Source organism: Sarcophilus harrisii, chromosome 4, assembly GCF_902635505.1.
Source record: "Sarcophilus harrisii chromosome 4, mSarHar1.11, whole genome shotgun sequence".
In the NCBI taxonomy this organism is placed as follows: Eukaryota; Metazoa; Chordata; class Mammalia; order Dasyuromorphia; family Dasyuridae; genus Sarcophilus; species Sarcophilus harrisii.
The window spans coordinates 182,209,927-182,230,360 of record NC_045429.1 but is presented as its reverse complement, the minus strand read 5'-3'; the positions used below and the strand labels follow the sequence as shown (position 1 = coordinate 182,230,360).

General features: G+C 34.1%; 1 protein-coding gene across 1 annotated transcript in view; it reads left to right on the top strand.

The window, feature by feature from the left end:
- The window catches only part of DCBLD1 (discoidin, CUB and LCCL domain containing 1), a 109,068-nt gene extending 97,117 nt beyond the window's left edge, over positions 1-11,951 (top strand). Inside the window, exons 12-15 of the mRNA XM_031964366.1 lie at positions 2,793-2,880; positions 3,974-4,023; positions 5,267-5,383; positions 9,445-11,951. Of these exons, the coding sequence (XP_031820226.1) occupies positions 2,793-2,880; positions 3,974-4,023; positions 5,267-5,383; positions 9,445-9,974 (785 nt within the window). The 3' untranslated portion in view covers positions 9,975-11,951. The remainder of the gene's footprint in view (positions 1-2,792; positions 2,881-3,973; positions 4,024-5,266; positions 5,384-9,444) is intronic.
- Positions 11,952-20,434: the final 8,483 nt, after the last annotated feature.

The window sequence follows — 20,434 nt, the reverse complement described above, 5'->3', positions numbered from 1 at the left end:
TTTCTCTAATTTTCTACAAGTTTTCCACAGATAACTTGCCGAGAAAAATGAGGAATGTGCTTTGAATGATTTATTCTAAGCTTTTAAGCCAACAGTTTCTTTTTATTTTTTTAAATTATATTTTTTAACATACAAAATAACTTTAAATTTAAAGTTATTTTGTAAATATATCTTCCTCTCTCTTCCCTTTAGCCCTAGGCCTCACTGAGAAAAGGAGGAAAAACAAACCCCCTATGAGAAGCATGTGTAATCAAGCAAAACAAAGTCCCCATTCCACCTTGGTTGTGTCCCAAAAAAAAGACTCTATCTGACTCTGAAGCACTCTGAATCCATCATCTCTTTGTTAGATTAGCAGCTAGTAGGGAGGGATCTCTTGGGGGCCACAGGAAACCCTGTGGTCTTAGTCCAATAATGACAATGTTTACTTAATAACATGTTCATTCTTGGCAATTCCTCTGTGGCACTGAGTCTGTTTACAAAGGGCTTGAGAGTATCTTCTCTATTCACTTTGCTTTTTGAATATGAAGCCATATTTGCACACTTAACTAATTTTATTCAGACTTAGATCATGGAGATTTTTTTTTAAATGTTCATGTGTGGGTGGTTGTGTATATATAATACCCACATGTATGAATGTGTGTATATATATGAAATATTGTGTGTAGTAATATATAATTACATCATTAAAAGTGAATATAATATACTGTTTAACCAAAATTACATATATATACATATTATATACATACATATATATATTATATATGCTTTAATCAAAATAAAAATTGGCATTTATACAACACATTACAGTTTGCAAAATGTTCTATATTATCTCATTTGATTCTGGAAAACAGGCATTCACTATTGTTATCCCTTTTTTACAGATGAAGTAACTGAGGATAGTTATGGTGATAATGAGAATAATAAGTTGAATTTATATAACATTTTAAGATATACAATGCAGTTTCCTCAGGATGGCCCTGTGAAATAGGCACTCAAATTATCACATCGAAATGTAGATATAGCTATAGAAGTAGATATACATATAGATATAGATAGACACACACACACTCAGATAAAAAATTGGATTTCGGGTATACCAAAAGGGTATTTCAACATACAGTTATCATGGTATGACCCAAGGGAATTCGGCATAATGTCTGCCTTAGTTATTAACATGCCAAAAGGAACTTGCCTTTGATACAGTCCCCTTTGGGGGACTTCTGTTGTATTGGGATTTTTATTATATAGATAGGTATTGTGAGCAAGTTAAAAAGCTAGTATTGAAAAGCTAGTACAGTAGGTGAATTACCTGTCTCAGAAGGTTATTGCGAGGAAAGAAGCACATTTAGGGTCCTTTTTTATCTGATAAGTAAATTCCACTGCTCCAAGTACCTAATAGAAGCTCCAGGTGGACTGTGATACATTCTGAAAATGGACGCCTGAGTTTTTCCCACTGATTAGAGAGAGATAGCTTTAGTTTAGATGCTCTGAATACAGGTGTCTTGTGAGTTAGATGCTGATATATTTTTTCTTAGTCTTCCCCCCTTTCTTTAAACATATATAAGGGCATCAAATGAACAGTTCAACTTTCATTGCATTTTTTTTTTCACTATCCCTCTTTTCCTTCTTTCAAATACCTTACCTTACCTTAATACCTTAATAAAGGTACATTTTTTTAAAAGAGCCTTTTTTTTAAAGTGTGTGCTTTAAAAAGTACTTTAAAAAGTAACTTTCCTAAAGGTCTTTTGAGTTATGGTTTTCAGAGATACTTTCTGGAATTAAAGGAGCAAAAGAGTAGTCTCCCTTTGTTTTCATAAGTTGTAGGAAGGGCAGTTTGGGGTCTGTACCAACTGCTACTTAAATCACCTATTTCACTAAGCAGAAAGAGCTATACCAAAAACATAGCCATCCTATTCTATTTTCTTCCTTCTAGATATGTCTTCCAGCAATATTAAAATATTTTCAGTGTGATTTAAAAGTTGAAGCCCAAGACAAACGCTGTTTAGTATTCTCAAACTGCAGGGTTAATTTTTTTTTTTTTTAATAATTATAACTTTTTATTGACAGAACCCATGCCTGGATAATTTTTTACATTATCCCTTGCACTCACAAGGTTCATTTATTTTAAAAACATTTACTAAGCACTTCTTGTGTACCAGATACTATTCTGGACGTTGATATATAAAAGACAAAAAGGAAACAGTCCTAGACCTCTGGGACCTCACATTCTATTGGAGGTAGAGTAGGGAAATCTACATTCCTATCTTTTCCTCCCTATCTAACCTACATACTCCAAATTCTAAAAAATAGTTTAGCCCTGGGGTCTCTTGGTGGGGAATGCTGGAACTTCTAATGGTAATGAACTGCTTCATAGGTTCCACTGTAAACTTTGGTCAGCTAGCAAGAAAAAATCCTGAGTGAAAAGACCTGTTTCAAACTTCTTATATTCTGATTTATCTATAAAGGAGAGTGCATAATTTGGACTAAGCAACCTTCTCAGAGCATATTATAAATCCTGGAAACATAGGAATTAGGCCCATGTTTAATTAACATTTTCTTGAAATGCTGTTTTCATGAGTTTCATCTTGAATTTCTGGTATTCCCATTTCACATCAATAAAATTCATCTCATTGACGCACAAAAACTACAGATATTAGTAGGTGGGCCTCAATTTCTACAATAACTTATATACTAATTTTCTCCATTCTTTTATTGCCTCATGCCATATTATGTTCAGCTTCAAATAAATGGAATCTATTTGAATTGATCTGAGTCAGAATGTATCTTTTTAGGTATAAAACTGAGGACTATACTCATTCCACTGGTGCTCTTTGTGGTCTTGTTCGTAGTTGCAATGGGTATCTTTGCTGCTGTGAAAAAGTATGTGATTTTAATTTTATTCATTAAAACAAAAATAGTAGTAGAACCTAAAAGTTTGCTTCTCTAACTTCCTTCCATTTCCGCTGGGAAAAGTATTCAAAATAACATTATTTTTGAGTATAAGTTAGGGAGATAGTGAGTAATTTGTTTTTTGACAGATAAAAGCCTTAAATATAGATTTAGTGCCTTGTTGAAGAAACATATTCTGGAAATGACATTGTTCATTTAATGTAGGTATCTCGAGTTGTTAAATCAATCTTTTTGACAAGTTTAGGTCTTTTTTTTTTTAAATCTGTGGGACAAAATATATCTCCTGGAAGTAATGTGTCACAATTAAAAGAACATTGGACTAAGCATTTGGAGATTTGATTCAGCTACTTATGTGACCTTAGAATCTTTTCGGGATCTAGGTTTCCAAAATGATTCAACAAAAACATAAAGTGCTAAACTGTCTTCCAATTCAAAAATCCTATGATTCCTATCCAGGGTTACAGTGAGTAGGATCAGGACTAAGAATGAAAGCATTTCCTGTTAATTAATCTATACCTTATTATAATTTCTTGCCATGATTTGAAAAGCTTTTGCTTCTGGTATGGAAGGAATGTTTTCTTCATGTTAGTGTAAACAAAACGATGAGTATCTGATTAATATCTTATATGGGATATAAAATGTCTGGATTTTAGAGCTCCAGACTATTGTTATTTGCTAATTGCTAACAATTGTATTGGTTTCAGTGTATTTTAGTTTAATGCTTTTAGAGAGCCTATTATTTGATGAAGGTCCATAGTAGACTATAGTGAAAGCCTTTAACTGCAGAATTGAATTTGAGATGACATTTTACATTTTAATCTTTTTAAGAATGCACTTTAGCTTGGAATTTTTTTTTTCAAATACTTCTAGGGCCAAGTTTTTCTAAATAATGTAGTAAAATAAATGATGAAAAATACATTTATAGATGCCAATTTCCAAAATATAAAGTACAAATACTTTCTTTTAGTTAGAAGAAATTGTTTTTAAGAAGTAAAGACAAAAACATGTTTTCAGAGATGTTAAATTCTGTATCTTTTTTTTTTTCTTTTTTTGATCCTTCTAGAAGGAAGACAAAAGGAAATCCTTATGGATCAGCTGAGGCACAGAAAACAGGTTGATCAAAAATATTAATAGTTTTCATTGACTTTCTGTGTTGAAAAAAAAAAATACCCACTTTGTCGTAGTTTTGTTAGAACAGCAAGTACTAATGCAGGAGCCTGTCACATCTTTAAGGTGGTGATAGGATTGTAGAAATGTATCCTATCTCTATAGTCCAAAGAAAATAAGATTTTCATGTTCCTTTCTAAGTTTATTATTATCCTCTTCAATATTGACCATTGCATGTATGATATTGCTCTTCTGTAGATTTTTAAAGTGGCTACCTATTAACTGAAATTAACTGTTTTCTCAGTAGCCACCAAGAAGCTTTGGGGTACCCCACCCTCCCCTTATCCTGCCAAAGAGCTTAAAAACTGGGATTTTTTTTTTTTTTTTTAGGACTGCCTACCTCTAAAAATAGCATAGCTTATACAATTTTCAGGATCCTATTATAACAGAATGAGCTTCTTAACTGGAAGATTAGATAGGATTTGGCTCAGGGGGTTGCCATGAAACAAGACTAATGTGGGAATCAGTGAAGATAGGCAAGAGCCTTCTTCCATATTAATCACAATCAGCAAGCATTAAATGCCTACTATGTGCTAGAAATGATACTAGGTGCTAAAGATACAAAAAATAAAATTAATTGCTCTTGCCCTCAAGGAGCTTACATCCAATTGAGGGGAGTCAATAGATAAGAATAAGAAAAAATAAATAAATACAAGGTAATTTTGCAGGGCAAACCCAAGAGTTCAGGGAATCAGGAAAAGTATTGTATTAGAAGGTAGCCCTTGAACTGAATTATGAAGGAAACCAGAATTTCTAGGAACTAGAGGAGTGAGGAGAGAGTACCTGCCAGGTATGGGAGACAGCCTTTGTAAGTATTATTAGAATATTATTATTATTTGTCAGCAAATGCAGTATGCTGCTGTTCCTTAGCATCTGAAAATCCCAATAATCAAACTGGATTTTCTAAGTTATTGAATAACCAAGACAGCAAGACCATTATATAAAGCCTATAATGTTTATTTATACTATTGTGTGTTTATGCATATGCAGGTGTATGTATGTATCTCTATCTTACATTTCCCTATAGCAGTTAGTGTCATAGACTTCCTGAACCTTAGTACCCTGAGCAGATTCCAGGATGTACATTTATAAAAGAGCTTTTATCTTTTGAAAATTCCTCTACAAAATGTTTAGTATACATGTGGGTTATTTCCTTTTTTTTTCTTTAATTGCTGCATCTTTATTCCAGGATGTTGGAAGCTGCTCAAACAGCCCTTTGTCAGACGTCAATCATCAGAATTCACCATCAGTTACGAAAATGAAAAGATGACACAGAAATTAGACTTAGTCACAAGTGACATGGCAGGTAAATATCCAACCTCTGATGAAAACGATCTTCTTTGACCTGAGGAGTTTTATGTGATCAGGCAACAATATGACCTGAGGGGAAACTTGATTTTACTCAATTCTCATTTATGTCTAATCCAAAAACTAGAACTGTCATTACCAGGATTTTTTTTTTTTTACAGCATTCTAATTCAGAAAAGCCATAAACAAACTTCCATCAGAAAGATATTTAAAGAACTGAGAATCTGTGATATGTGCCATGTGTTCAGCACTGATTTTACTCAAGTGCTAACAGTTCTAATAACTAATAAGCATGATGCTGACGTGGAGCCACTATCAGATTTCACAATAATTCTAAATTATCAAAGAAAGATGGTCATGCTCTCCATAATTAAAATATTACAGTATACTCACTATAGTTAATAGCATTTCAGTGCATTTTTTTCTTTTAAAATCGATAGTCTTGCCATAATATATACAATTACATTTCCAAAAAGTAAAACTTTTATTTTCATATTACCATATCACCAATATAGTCCTCCCTCTTTTTCCTTCCAGTACCTTATTGCAAAGAATTAAAAAAAAAAAGGGGGGGGGGAAGTAATAGGTCAACAAAATTCATGAAACAACAAAAAAAAGTTGACATTATTGTTCTGTATCCATAGTTTCCTACCTCTGAAAATAAACATTTTCATTTGTCTTCTTGGGCTAAAAATAGGTCATAATGATTTATTTCACAGCATTTAGTTTCAGTTATTTAAAAATTGTTTTATTCATTTATATTGTCAGCATTGTTTGTACTGTTTTCTTGCTGTTGTTTACTAATGACTGCTAGTGTTTTTATAGCACTTTAAAATTTTCAAAGTATTTTAACATCTATTAACCCATTTGATTTGCTTATTTTATTCTGTATCATCAGCTCTGATACTTCTTCCCATGTTTTCTTGTATATATGATATAAATAGTAATATTCCATTTTATTTATATACCACAGCTTCTCTCTTAGCCATTTTCCAATTATTGGGTATTTGCTTTAAGTAACAGCTTTTAAAATAGTCTACTAGATTATCCCCTTCTAGGGATTTTCTGAAAGTATTGAAGTTCTGAGGAGTAAGGCCAAAGAGAACAAGTGAAATATATCTAATAATGTAGGTATGCCCTTTTCCTAGATCTAGTATTATTAATTTAGGGATATATATATTATAGATTACCAGCTTGGCATTCATTAAAACAATATTTGGTATATTATTCCAATAATGCCCTATATCAGTGCTTCATGATGGTTTGGGATGAGCCAAGTGAGCCTGGATTCCCTGAGACTATCAATAGAATATAAACTGAAGCAGGTTCCATCAAGCTCAGGAAAAACTTCAGATGTTGTCTTACATAGCTGGCTGGTGCAGTGGATAGAGTGCTATGCTAGACCCAGAGTCATGAAACTTGAGTTGCTTATGTCCCTTGGCTAGTGAATTGACATCTGCCTGCTTCAGTTTCCTCAACTATAAAATAAAAATGGTAATAGCACTTACCTCTCAGAGTACCTAGCACAGACACTTAATTAATGTTTATTTCTCTTATACTTCCAAGCTCCACCTCTTGTTTTTGGACCATCTTAAGAACAGAGAAATAAACTCATCATCAGTAATAAATATTTTGGGCCAGAATGACCTGTACAACAGAAAAAAAACTAAATCTCTTAATCCTATGTAAGCCCATAGTGGGACTTGTAGAATGTAGGTAAATTAGAGATGATAGTAATGAGATCTAGAAACTTTTAATTATTGGTGCTATTATTGTATGATATTCATACCATACTAAGACTCTTTGGGTCTAAATTAGTCTTTGGGAATAAGAGTTTCTCTTTTTCTCTGACCAGAGGGAAGAAAGAAAATCATGTAGGAATGGCTAAATAAACAAATAAATAAATAAATAAAGAATTAAGAAGGGGATTATTTTTTTTTTTTAATTTAATAGCCTTTTATTTACAGGTTATATGTATGGGTAACTTTACAGCATTGACAATTGCCAAACCTCTTGTTCCAATTTTTCCTCTCTTACCCCCCACCCCCTCCCCCAGATGGCAGGATGACCACTAGATGTTAAATATATTAAAATATAAATTAGATACACAATAAGTATACATGACCAAACCGTTGTTTTGCTGTACAAATAGAATCAGACTCTGAAATATTGGACAATTAGCTTGTGAAGGAAATCAAAAATGCAGGTGGACAAAAATAGAGGGTTTGGGAATTCAATGTAATGGTTTTTAGTCATCTCCCAGAGTTCTTTCGCTGGGCATAGTTGGTTCAGTTCATTACTGCTCCATTGGAAATGATTTGGTTCATCTCATTGCTGAGAGTGGCCAGGGCGATCAGAACTGGTCATCATCTAGTATTGTTGTTGAAGTATATAACGATCTCTTGGCCCTGCTCGTTTCACTCAGCATCAGTTCATGTAAGTCTCTCCAGGCCTTTCTGAAATCATCCTGTTGGTCATTTCTAACAGAACAATAATATTCCATAATATTCATATACCACAATTTATTCAGCCATTCTCCAATTGATGGACATCCATTCAGTTTCCAGTTTCTACCCACTACAAAAAGGGCTGCCACAAACATTCGTGCACATACAGGTCCCTTTCCCTTCTTTATGATCTCTTTGGGATATAAGCCCAGTAGTAACACTGCTGGATCAAAGGATATGCATAGTTTGATAACTTTTTGAGCATAGTTCCAAATTGCTCTCCAGAATGGTTTGGATGTATTCACAGTTCCACCAACAATGTATTAGTGTCCCTGTTTTCCCACAAGAAGGGGATTAAAATTAAGAAAACTTTGTGAACTCAGTGAAATAGGAGGCTAGATCATCTATTTGCATAAGTGTTAGGGAATAGATTTGATAGTAAGAAGGGAGAAGAAAATGTTTGGTATAATTGATGTAAAGAAAAAGATAAAAGAATTGATAAGAGTAGAACTTAAGGATTACCAAGCATCAGAAAAAGACTGGCTTAATTTATATATTATGAATTTGTAGTAAGTCAAATCAGCTCAGGTTTGTACTTTTTTTTTTCACCAGTAGTACTCCACCAACCTAGAGGAATGGTGAAATCAGGTGGTGACCATGCAGCAGTGAGATTTCACAGTTTGGAATGAATTTAAGGTCAGCTGTGCAGTGAGCATATGACTGAATATGATCTACTATATATATATATATATATATATACACATACACTTATTCCCATATACATGCAAATATGCATATCTATACATATGTGTGTTTTTGTATCTTGGACAAGGAAAGCATATGGGAAATGATCTAGGGCCTGATTCAGTTAGGATGAAATCATATTTACAGAATTATGAAATATTTTCAGTAGTCTTTGGATGTTTGCAGCTACAAAACTCTATGGCCAAAAGGCTAAGCCAAGACCCATGAATATGTTCAATGAAGACATGTATCTGTGGAGCAGCCAAGTGAGGAGACGGAAATGTGGACCCCAACCAGTATCAAGATAAGCCACATATGAGGAGAAAAGGGTGAAGGAATATAAGTGATTTATTGATTAATCAATTAATCTATCACATTTTGCCTTATACTGTCATATCTTCCCATGTGTATATGTCCATAAGAATAGGAACCTTTACTATCTTATAGCCATTATCTAGAGTAGCTCTTGGCATAAATTAGGTTAATTGATGTGTTATATTGAGGGAAAAAAATCTCCTATGGGTACTTTTGCTATTTAATAATTAATTTTTTATTGGTCTACATCAACTCACAAATATTCCAAACTCAGAGAATTAATTGAAGACTTGTCTATTAATTGACACAGGTGCATTACAGCATTGTATCTAAATTTAAAAGTTTTCATTGTTATTTAGGGCAAGGGATGATGCAAGGGGAAAAATGGAAGTGCAAGGTGTTACTGGGACAGAAAAAATAACGTTCATTAACTTCAAGCTCTCCTCTCCAGGAAATACAGTTGGTGCCTTCTACAGACTTAGAAATGTAATGATTAAAATAATATGGCAGCATCATTTACCTAATCAACTTTAATCATCTGTTTGGTTTTTAGATTATCATCAACCCCTTATGATTGGGACTGGGACAGTCATGAGAAAAGGTTCCACCTTCAGACCGATGGACACAGAAGCAAATGAGACAGGGAAGAACTCTGAGCCAGAAAACCACTACGCTTGCCCTCATCCAACCAGTCGCCATGAGTACGCTTTGCCTCTGACAAATCAGGAGCCTGAATATGCTACTCCGATTATAGAACGGCACTTAATGAGAGAGAAAGCTTTTCCTGAAGGGGGCTACAATGTGCCTGTCCTTGCTCCAGCTCACAAACATTCTCTTTCCTCTGGCAGCTTCTCCAGTCCAGGTAGAGTGGATACCAAACATGGAGAATACCAGCTGCCTCAAGGTCCTAAGCCAGGGGAGGGTGACTATGATAAACCTAAAGTCAAAAGCTCCTTACCCATAGAAGACTATGATACTGACTATCAGAAGCCTCAAATGAATCCTTTAATGAATGATGGTTATTCAGCCCCTAGAGACTGTCTCAAACCAATAAACCAGACTGCAATGACTGCCCTTTTATAAGCCCATTGTGAAAGAAACTTGATGTGGTACTGAGCATTAGGCTGGTGTACTGTCACTGGAAAAAAAAAAATAGGATCTTCCTAAAGGCTTTTTTTTTCATTATATGTGTGTATGTATCTATTTCTACCCATATCTATTGCTATAGATATTATGTCTAGCTATTTATATGTATATAGTTAAATGTTTTTTGCTATATGTATAGAGATTTTGCTATATTGATAGATATGGGTATCCTTATGCAATCTATCAATAAAGCTCTCGCTATACATATCTAAATGCATATAGATAGCTATAGATATATCTGTATTGATATAGGTATAGATACATCTCATAAGTTACACATGTACACACATACGGTATTTGTGTCTACACATATAAACACATAAATACTACATATATACACACATTATATGGGTGTATATATGTATATTTTAAATATATTGACATACATGGGATATGTGCATGTGTTCTAATAGGATCTTGCTGGAGAGGTTCAAGGACAACCTCTTTTTACTGTTTACACAATATTGCAGTTGATGTTGGTCTTGACCATAAAGGTCTGTGATTTTTCTTGTGGACTGGCAAAAGTCAAATGAGTAAGTGGTATTTTCCTTTCTGTAACTGTGATCTTAAGCTACTTGGTGTAATATGTGCAATTTGTACAGAGTATTATTTAACATGAATTAAAATAACTTAAATTTTCTTGATCAAATTTTAGATCTTCACAGAGTTAAGTGGGAATGTGCAGTTATTTAAAAAGAAAACCTTATATGATAGTTACATTGACTTTTAAGATATATTTTATCTGATAGAGTCTTAGCAGCAGGCCTGTTTAAATTTCACCTTCTTATTATTGTGGTTTATTTCCTTTCTTTTAATAGTAAAAAGTTTTAAGTATTTTTATTTTTCTTCTCCTAGAAAACCTCAGATTACTTGAAGCATTAAAAGCACACCAACAAGAGCGATGGTTTTTAGCAATTATGTGTTATTGTTCTTGTTTTAAATTCAGTCTTGGTCTGTTTTCTTGTGATCATCAATTGCCTGGGTTCCATCATCATTGAGATTGTGAAACACTTTGTCATTTCTCAAAAATAGTTTCAGTTTTTGTGAATTTCAGAAGACTTCCTAGTGATCCAGATCCTAAGAGAACAGTTTTCCTTCTTTCTGCTAATGTTTCATCACTTTTCACAAATCCTCACTTGAACTTTGGGTAATACCACAGAGCTTTCTTTACATGTGTGTCTATCCTTTTCAAAATATCTGTGAAGCCAAAATGTGAATTAATAAAAATGGAACACAAAATATACTGCTCTTCATACCAATAGAAGATGAAGGTAATATAGCAATTCCAGCTTGAGTTATTGAGTATGATTTCTGATCTCAGCTTAGCACTCTGGGGTCAAATAACCACATTTGGCTCTAAAAACAGATGTTAATGAGACTGAGAAAAGGGGGTTTTAATTTGTTTTTATTTCAAAGTATCCTACTGCAAGAATGACAAAGACACAGTTCAATAGTTGTTTGTAGCAAGATGGTTGAAAGAGGTGTTTTGGAAAAAACACATTTTACTCTCTGACACATATTATTCATTCTAGGTTAGGCCAGACTTGTGCTTTTAAATTATTTAATGTAGTTTTTATCTGAGCAGGCTTTATGAAATAAAACTGTGCAATGTGTAGTTATTTGTGAACACTGTAAGCAAGAGAGGAAGTAGATCTTTCTCCATCTGTGACCTTTCTGGGTGTATTAGCTAAAAGTCTGGACCAAAATATTCCAGTCCCTAAATTCTGGATGTAACTGTAGTTATGTACAGTTTTTCATAATTTCTGTGAAATATATAGAAAACACTGAGGGGTGCTGAAATGTCATGGCGGCTTATTTTCCCAACACGGTGGGATTAAGTTGTTGACATTTTTGTTGTTTACGTGGTTGTACTGTATACTAATTTTAATAATTAAACTTCAAAACCAAAGTTCATTTGGCCTTTGAGTGTACTTCTTTCTGGTCACATAGCCACTATCTTACTTTAGGACCTCATCAACTGGAAGTATAGCAATGGCCTCCTAATTAGTCTCCTCATCTCTAATTTCTTTCCACTTCAGTTCATCCTCAGTACTGCATTTTCCTTAAGCACAGATCTGACCCGTGTCATCTCCTTGCCCAATATATTGGCAATATATTGCCAATAAAGGCTCTTGTGACCTACCTCTAGGAGGAAATAGAAACCTCTTTGTTTAGCTTTTAAAGCACTTCACAAGCTGGCCCCTGATTCATATTTTTAGTTTCTTTCAACATTATTCCATCTCTCTTACTCTGTGATCTAGCCAGAATGCTTCCATGTCCTGTCTTTCCCTTTGCACTGACTATTCCTCATGTCTGGACTGTCCTCCCTTCTCACTATTGATTCTCATAGAATCAATCTGTTCCTTCGAGATTCAGCTCAAGCACCATGTCCTCCAAGTACTAGTGCTGTCTCTCCCAAACAACCTTGTATTAATTACTATTACTGATATTTTATTCAGACTGTATATACTTATAGATGTGCTTAGGCTTTTCCCCTCATTGAAATGTAAATTCCTTGAAGGTTGAGATAATTCTATTCTTTGTCTCTTTATGGTATTCAGCACAATTATAAATGTTTGTGGATATAATTGTTGATGGTCTCACACACTAACAGTAGATGGTAGAGCCAAGATTCCAACGGCAGTGTTCTAATTAAACCCAGTGTTCTTTCCACCATACAATATTCATCTATTCCAATTTCTTCTTAAAAGTATAAGCCCTTTCACTGCTTCTCCAGCTAGTCTTTTCCTAGATACTGAGTTACAGGTAACCACTCAACATTTTTCATTTTGGACAGCTCTAACTTATTGGCTTGTTTTCCTTTTCTAATTTGCCTCATTATACTTTATACCTATGGGTCGTAGGTCTATTTTGGGAGTCCAAGCAAAATTAATTCTCTTTTCCATTTCAATAGGGAAACCATCTCTTCCTCTTCTCTCTCTCATTCTCCTCCTCCCAATACAACTACCACTAAGAAGAAAAAAAGATATAGCAAATTCCAACAGCACAAGAGCTGAGCTTAAATTCTGCCTCTGATACTTGGAAGCTCTATGATCCTAAATTCATTTAATCTCTGGGAGTTTCATTTCCAAATTCACCTAACTATAATCTCATCCAATTCACATCCCTCCATCCTTTCCACAAGGATTTCATGAAACATTATCATATTTTACTGAAATCCAGATAAGTTATATAACATTTCCCCAATCCTAATGTCCTTAGAAAATCCTTTCGGTTCCAAAACTCTGATAAGCTAATAAGATGACCCAAAAAACATTATAGCATATAAAGCAGTAGTTCCCAAAGTATAGTATGCAGCCTGCTCGTGAGAGGCAGAAGGGTCTATAAGTTCCATTCGGTGATCTGTAAGATCAGAACTCAAAAACTGGGACTGAATTTTCTTCAAATACCACACAACAATGTAATTGCAATACTGAATAAAGAAGCAGATAATGACAATCAGCTTTCTTCTATTAAACCAGATATTAGATTGAGGGGAGGTGGGTAGAATGAAACAAGGCCACTCTTCTCATCTTTTTTTTTGTTTTGAAAAATAGTTATTTTCATAAAAATTTATTAATGTTGACATGCAATAGGCTTACTGTTGTTTTTAATTGAATAAATATATTTAAAGTGTATCAGTTTTTATTTTATTTTAGTAATAGCAACATAACCCACATAAACAATGATTTAGGGTCCTCAAAAATTAAGAGTGCAAAAGGGGTTCTGAGGCTAAAATAATTTTGAGATACTATTTTATTTTGTTTATTTGTTTTGGCTTTTGTTGAGAGCAGAACTGACGTGTGATCTTATACTGAGCTCTTATAGTTAATGAACTCCAAGGAGGTCTTCCTCCACTTTGGTAAGAGCTGCCTCTTGCCTTAGGAAAATTGCCTAGGACCACTGTGCCTTCCTTTCTACTCCACGTCTCCCTTTAGATATCTCATAATTTGGCAATTCATTTTTCTAAAATATCCTAGAGTTAAGTTTTTCAAAGATGGTCTTTACAAAATTGCTACTACTGAATTATGCTGTTCATCCTTTAATTTTTCACCATACCACTATGCTAATGGTAGAAGAGACATATCTTGGACTTTTTTCTATTATATCAATTCAGAATTACAATATTGTTTAGATCATTGGAGAGAGAGAAGGAGAAAAATCTGACAAACAGCAGACAGCTTGTTTTAAAGTACTAGTTAATTAAGGACAGGAGAGAATCTCTGTGTATGTGTCTTTCCCTCCCTCCCTCCCGCGCTCTCTCTCCCTCTTCTCTCTCTCCTCTCTCTCCTTTCATTTCTCTCTCTTTCTGTGTGTGTCTCTCTGTCTTTTTCCCTCTCCTCTCTCTCCCTCTGTCTCTCTCTCTCTCTCTGTCTCCTTCTAGTGACTCTCGTTCTAGTGCCAACCCTCATCGTGCTAAGTTTCTTCTAACACTATTGCTGGGAGTATATTCACCCAAATATTAATCACTAGTAATTAATAAGCCAATATTATTTTCCAGTGCTACTTAATATTTCCCCAATATCATTTAACCAGTGGATGGCTTCCCATTGTCACTAATAACCATAGATAAAGTAAGTTTGTTTTTATAAATGGATCTTTCTTTAAAAAGATTTAGCAACAACCAAAATACAACTATCTCTAAAACGAGGGAATGCCCTCTCCCCTTTACATATGACTTAACTTCTGAAGGGAATAACTTCAAAACACTTGAGTATGGAGTACATTTCTTGGTGCAGCTCAGCTCAATGAGTTCCTTTCTTGCTTCTAAGACATGACATTTCAGTGGCTTAATTAATGCACTTTTAGGCTGAGTAACAGCGGACTCCTTCCAAACCCAACTCCTGGACCTCCGATGTTCTAACATTTAGAAACTCACAAGATTATGGTCTGGTTCATTCTCTCTTATACATCCAAGAACAGGAAAGAAGAAACACAACAGAGACTAACAGTACAGGAGTGTGCTGTGTGTTCAAGGCCATCTCTTATCTCAGGTGAGCTAAGTAGACTGCTGGTACTACCTCTCTCTGTATGAAAATGTTTATAGCCATTCTTGCCTCATTTGCCTCCCCAGGGGCCACAGATTTCTTCATTGGAGCTTTTTGTATGCATCTCAATTCTGATTTAAAAATCAAATAAAAAACCCTTTCTTTACCATATAGTAAGTGGCCAAAAAAAAAAATGACTTCAGAATACCTATACATATTTGGAATCTTTACAGAGACCTCCATTATGCATCATTATGCACTTCCAATGACAGGCTCACCAAATCCCTCACCTGGGTTGGCAACAGCAGGGATAACTCTCTACATGTGCTTTGAGACTGGATTTCCAGTAGCCAGTGTTATTATAATATGTTCAGAGATAAATAAATGCAGGTATAAAGAGGTCCTAAGACCAAAAGGAAGGACTACTGAATCCAGAACTACTATTTTAATCTTGAATCTTTTTTTTAAAAAGATTCTCTGGCCACTCTTTCAGACATGAGGAAAGAGGATACTATTCTTAGGTGTATCATTACCCTAACTCCCTTAGGATATTGGGAAAGAAGTTTCTTTTATTAGTTGGATTAATCTTTTTCCTTGTTCTCATCTAGTCATCAATGCAATTACTATACTTTTAAAAAGTATAGTAATATACTTCCTGGGCTGTTGAGAAAAAAAGTTGTTTGGGAATTGATCATAAAAGACTGATAAAAATTTCCTTTCAGGCTAGTACAAAGGGTTTCAGACTGAATTGATTTTAAATACTTTCTTAATATTCTAGAAATAGGGAACAGAGGGATAGGAGCTCTGCTTTTACAATGCCTTTTCTCCTTTGTTCTACTGTTTCTCTCTTTAGACATCTCTAACTCCTGGAGAATTGCTGCTACTTTTAAAGATACATGCCTTCATTCTTGCCATTGTTGGGGAAGGGATCTTAAAGTTTGCTTCAGAATACCAAAAAGAATTTACTAGATTATTTTAAGTGACCATAGCATAGGAAAGGATTTGCCTTCTCTAATGAGTAAATAATCAAACAAATATAAGGAAGATTTTTTAAAAATTTTAATTAAATTAAATTTTAATTTAAAATTTTTTAAAATAAATTTTTAAAAATTTAAATTAAAAAAATTAAAAATTATTTACTCTAATGAGTAATCAAACAAATATAAGGAAGCTTTTAAAAATGCATTTTTGAGAAAATTCTCAAAGAGAACAAAAGTGGTTTATGCTAAAATATAAAAAAATAAAGCAGTATAATGCTTTTGGGAAATAATGAAAAAAGGATGGAAAAATTATTTTAGCTGTAAGAGTTAAAAAAACAGTAGGGCTAATTATAAATCCCCACATGCTACCTTAGGTACCAAATAACCAAAAAGGATTTTTGTTGAAATTCTCAGATGTGAGGCAAGCCTCAGACTCAAAAATTATTCAATCAACAAACAAGGACTTTTGGGAGCCAAGATGGCACAAGTAAGCAGTCAATTGCCATGACTCATCCATATTCACTTCCGAGTAAACAAAAAATAGCACCACAAAATAAATTCTGGAACAACACAACCACCAAAAAAGATGGGGTGAAACAATTTTTGAGTCTAAGAAACTTGAAAGAAGGCAAGAAAGGTTTGTCTCACTTGAATAAGAGGAGTTCAAAACAGGAAGGGTCACAGCAAACTAGCAGCAAACTCTACCTCAGCAAACCAGCAGGAGACTCTGAGAATTATGTGGTAAAGCAGGCAAAAGCTAATCCCAGAACCTCTCCATGTGCTTCAGTGTAGGCAGGAGAACCAACAAACTCCAACACTGGGAACTACAACAGACTTCAGGGTAGCCCCAGGCAAACAGGCTTCCTCCAGTGGCCAGACTTCCATATGCTATAGCACATGCCTAGGGCTAGACTCTAACCCTATGGATGCCTAGGCAAATAGACAGCATAGTTCTAGCAAAGAGGCGACCTCCAGAAGCCAGAATGCCTTGTGTTTCAGTTTTGTCCCAGGGAAATGCAAAACAGCACATATCAGACACTACCATTAGGATCCTATCTCCGTACCAGAAGCTGCCAGATCCCTATGACCAAGCACCCCTCACTCTCACCCATCACACATGAGGGGATGCTATGGGGCTCAAGGTAATATCACTACAGCATAAGGTAAACAGCCACTGGCACAAGAAACCTGAAATAATGATCCTTCCACCCTGGGGACACAGCTCAAATTTAAAAGAAAGGGAATGACACCCCCCCCAAAAAAAAAAAAAAGTTATCATGTTGACAAAGAAGACCAAGATTGCACAAACTCAGAAAAGGACAACAGTCAAAATACCCATGGACAAAACTCTTAAAAAAAAGCAGGAAGTGGTCTCAAGTCCAAAAAGAACTCATAAAAGAGCTCAAAAAGGAACATAAAAAACATATGAGAGATAGAAGAAAAAGTGGGAAAAGAAATGAGAATGATGCAAGGGAATTATGAAAAAAGAGTCAACGGCTTAGAAAACAGCTGAAAAGGGAGAATTGCCCAAATGGGAAAGAAGATATAAAAATTCACTGAAGGAAACAACTTTTTATTTTTTTATGTTAAACACATTAAAATATATGTTAAATCCAATATGTATAAACATTTATACAATTCTCTTGCTGCACAAGAGAAATTGGATCAAAAAAAGAAAGTAAATGAGTAAGAAAACAAAATGCAAGCAAACAAGGAGTGGGAATGTTATGTTGTGATCCACACTCAGTATCCACAGTCCTCTCTCTGGATATAGATGGCTCTCTTCATCACAAAATCAGTGGAACTGTCATAAATCATTTCATTGTTGGAAAGAGTCATGTTCATCATAATTGACCATTATATAATATTAATGTTCTTGAGAAAACAACTTTTTAAAGAGTATAATTGGCAAATGGAAAAGAAAGTATAAAATCTAATTGAGGAAAACAACACCTTAAAAGTTAGAAATTGGCAAGTGGAAGCTACTGATTTTCTAAGACATCAAGAACTAATCAAATTCAAAAGAATGAAAAAACAGAACATATAAAATACCACATTGAAAAAACAACTGACCTAGAAAATAGATCCAGGAGAGACCATTTCAGAATCATTGTACTACCTAAAAGCCATAATAAAAGGAAGATCTAAATAGCATCTTTCAAAAAATTATCAAGGAAAACTGCTCAGAGGGCAAAATAAATATTAAAAGAATCCATAGATCATCTCAGAAAAAAAGATCCCAAAATAAAAACTCAAAGAAATATTATGACCAAATTACAGAATTAATAGATCAAGGGAAAAAAAATACTACAAATGGTCAGAAAGAAACATGTCAAACATTGGGGAGCCATAATCAGAATTGCATAACACTTAGCAGCTTCACCAGTAAAGGATTGGAGGTCATGGAGCATTATATTCTAAAAGGACATGGAACTGCAATGAAGAATCGCCTACTGGTGAAATTATAACACTCCAAGGGGAAAAAATGGTCATTGAATGAAATAGAAGGATTTCAAACTTTTATAAATAGAAGACAGAATTGAACAAAAATTTGATCTCCAATGGCAAGACCCAAGAGAAACCTCTAAAAGGGGGAAAGGGATTTGATGGAACTGAACTGTGTACATCTCTACATAGGAAGATGATACTTTTAATTCTTAAAAATTATACTACTAATAATACAGCTGGAAAGAATATACATAGAGGATACTAGTATAAAGTGAATTTGAGGGAATGACAAAAAAAAAAAAAAGAGAGTGCAGAAAGAAGAGGTGGAATGGGGTAAATTATTTCACATGGAAAGACCTTTACAATGGGTCTTTCCCATTGTAATGGGAATCGAGGGGAAGATGGGAAGGTGGGCAATGGGCCTCACTTGAACCTTACCCTCATCACTATTGGCTCAGAGGGAATAAGATATATAATCAGTTGAATATAGAAATCTACCTTAGAGGACAGGGAAATAAGAAGGGAGGAGATTAAGTAAAAGGGGAGGGGATAAACTAACAGAAGAGAACAGACTGGGGGAGGTAGTAGAAGCAAAGCACTATTAAGGAGGGAGAAAACAAATAGAAGGAAAAAATAGGAGAGAAGGATATACATAGTAATTATAACTGAATGTGAATGTGTTGAAATCTGTCATAAAAAAAATAATGAATTAAAAGCTAGCTAAAAGACATGGTTTACAAGAAACACACTTGAAGCAAAGAGACCTATATAAAGTAACGATAAGGGCCTAGAGAGCAGAATATATTATGCTTCAACTGAATTTTTAAAAAAGCAGGAGTAGAAAAACTGATCTCATACAAAGCAAAAGCAAAAATAGACTTAATTAAAAGGGATAAGAAAGGGAGCTACATCTTGTGAAGAGGCACAATAGACAATGAAGTAATATCAATACTAAACATATATGTACCAAGTGGTATGCCATTCCATTTATTTTTAAAAATTAAGTGAGTTACAGTTTAATGACCAAACGAGATAGAGAGCACTACAAAATGTAAAAGATAATTTTAATTATATTAAATTAAAAAGCTTTTGCACAAACAAAAACAAGATTAGAAGGAAAGAAAAAAAACTGAGAAACAATTTTTATAGAAAGTATGTCTGATAAAGACCTCATTTCTAAAATATTTAGAGAACTGAGTCAAATGTATAACAATAAAAACTATTCCCCAATTGATAAGTGATCAAAGGACATGAACAGGTAGTTTTCTGATAAAGAAAACAAAGTTATCCATAGCTATATGATGAAGTACTCTAAATGACTTATGATTAGAGAAATTCAAATTAAAAAAAACTCTGAGGTACTACCTCATACTTATCAGATTGGTTATATGACATAAAAAGGGAAATAATAAATGATGAGAAAGAAATGGGAAAATTAAGACACTAATGCACTATTGGTAGAGTTGTAAAATGATCCAACCATTCTGGAGAGCAATTTAGAACTATGCTGTGCTTAACCTTTGATCAAGCAATACCATTTCTAGGTCTGTATCCTAAAGAAATCATCAAAATGAGAAAAGGACCTACATGTGCAAAAATATTAATAGCAGCCCTTTTCATGGTGGCAAAATGTTGGAAACTGAGGGCTTGTTCATCAATTAGGGAATGGCTGAACAAGCTGTTGTATATGAACAGAATGGAATGCTATTATTCTATAAGAAATGATGAGAATCAGAAAAATCTGGAAAGACTTATATGAACCGATGCAAAGTAAAATGAACAGAACCAGGAAAATATGGTACACAGTATCATTAACAGTCTGACAAATATGAATAATTCAGCTCTTCTCAACAACACAATGATGCAAAATAAGTACAAAGGACTCAAAAAGAAAAGTGCTATCCACATTCAGATAAAGAACTGATGAACTATGAATGCAGATCAAAGCATACTTTTTCACTTATCTTATTTTTTCATGTTT